The sequence below is a fragment of the Cyprinodon variegatus genome, unplaced genomic scaffold (assembly GCF_000732505.1).
Source record: "Cyprinodon variegatus isolate N-32 unplaced genomic scaffold, C_variegatus-1.0 Scaffold308, whole genome shotgun sequence".
NCBI lineage: Eukaryota > Metazoa > Chordata > Actinopteri > Cyprinodontiformes > Cyprinodontidae > Cyprinodon > Cyprinodon variegatus.
In genome coordinates, this window is record NW_015150761.1 from 465,480 (window position 1) to 466,487 (window position 1,008).

Sequence of the window (1,008 nt, forward strand, 5' to 3'; positions counted from 1 at the left end):
TAAAAACTAAGACTAAGGTGTACAATGAACTCAAAAGCAGAAAACCAAAACAATTCTTAAGTAGGCCTATATAAAAACTCAGCTTGTTTCATTAGTTCCTGCAGGTTGGAATGATGCCCGAATTTATATTTCATTTGCACCGGACCACAATTTTGCATATCTACGCGTATTTCCGCTCTCAGCACCGACTCGAAATCTATAAAATACCCACTGTGGCTAAACCATGAGAATACACATTTGCATTGATTAACTAAATCCAATCTGTAAATTGTTCCATAAACATAAATTCTTCTGTGCTGATGGATATATGCTGTGTTTTCAATATCACCAGATCTAAATCGGAGAGGATGATCCATACCTGGGTCCCCACAGGATATCACATTCTTCGACAGATTCAGCTCCATTCCAAATGCCTGAAAAACAGAAGGCGATGAGTATATAGAGCGAAAAGAAACACATTGATCTGTTTGCGCAATTATTTCTCTGAGTTCAAGATGCAGGATTTAGATACAGCTTTTAATGATCTCGTTTTACACACTAATTTCAGTACCAAAATTCCTCCTAAAATATATTAAATAGGACTGGACAGAAAAGGGAGCAAACAAACTACAGAGTAAAAAAAGAAGAAAAAGAAAACATTTACTGAGCCGCAGCTCAGCATCAAACAGAGTGCCACTGAATGTCTCTCCATAATTTATCCAGTCAGCCCCCATGTCTTGGACCTCCATTAACATCAGTTTACTTTTTGCCCTAACACTAAACACACACACTCTCTCTTTGGCAGACAGAGTCCTTGTTATCTGCAGGAATCTGCTCGCTGCTTTTATGTTTGCTGAACCTCTGCCCGTCCAAACGGACAGGCATCCCTGACCAGCGCGTTTCTTTTTTTTTTTTTTTTTTTTAGTTTTGCTTGTTTTTTTTTTTTTAAAGTTCAGATATGAAATTATTTTTAAACATGTGTTTTATTCCCACTTAACGCCAATAAACATGGTTTCATAAGGTTTTGGG

General features: G+C 37.3%; 1 protein-coding gene across 2 annotated transcripts in view; it reads right to left on the minus strand.

Annotated features, from left to right (window-relative positions):
* pitx1 (paired-like homeodomain 1) overlaps positions 1-451 on the minus strand; it is an 11,169-nt gene extending 10,718 nt beyond the window's left edge. Inside the window, exon 1 of one of the 2 annotated variants that reach the window (XM_015384241.1) lies at positions 359-421. In XM_015384241.1, the coding sequence (XP_015239727.1) occupies positions 359-404 (46 nt within the window). In that variant the 5' untranslated portion in view covers positions 405-421. Of the gene's footprint in view, positions 1-358 lie in introns of both variants that reach the window. The other variant, XM_015384240.1, reaches the window with a different exon arrangement.
* Positions 452-1,008: the final 557 nt, after the last annotated feature.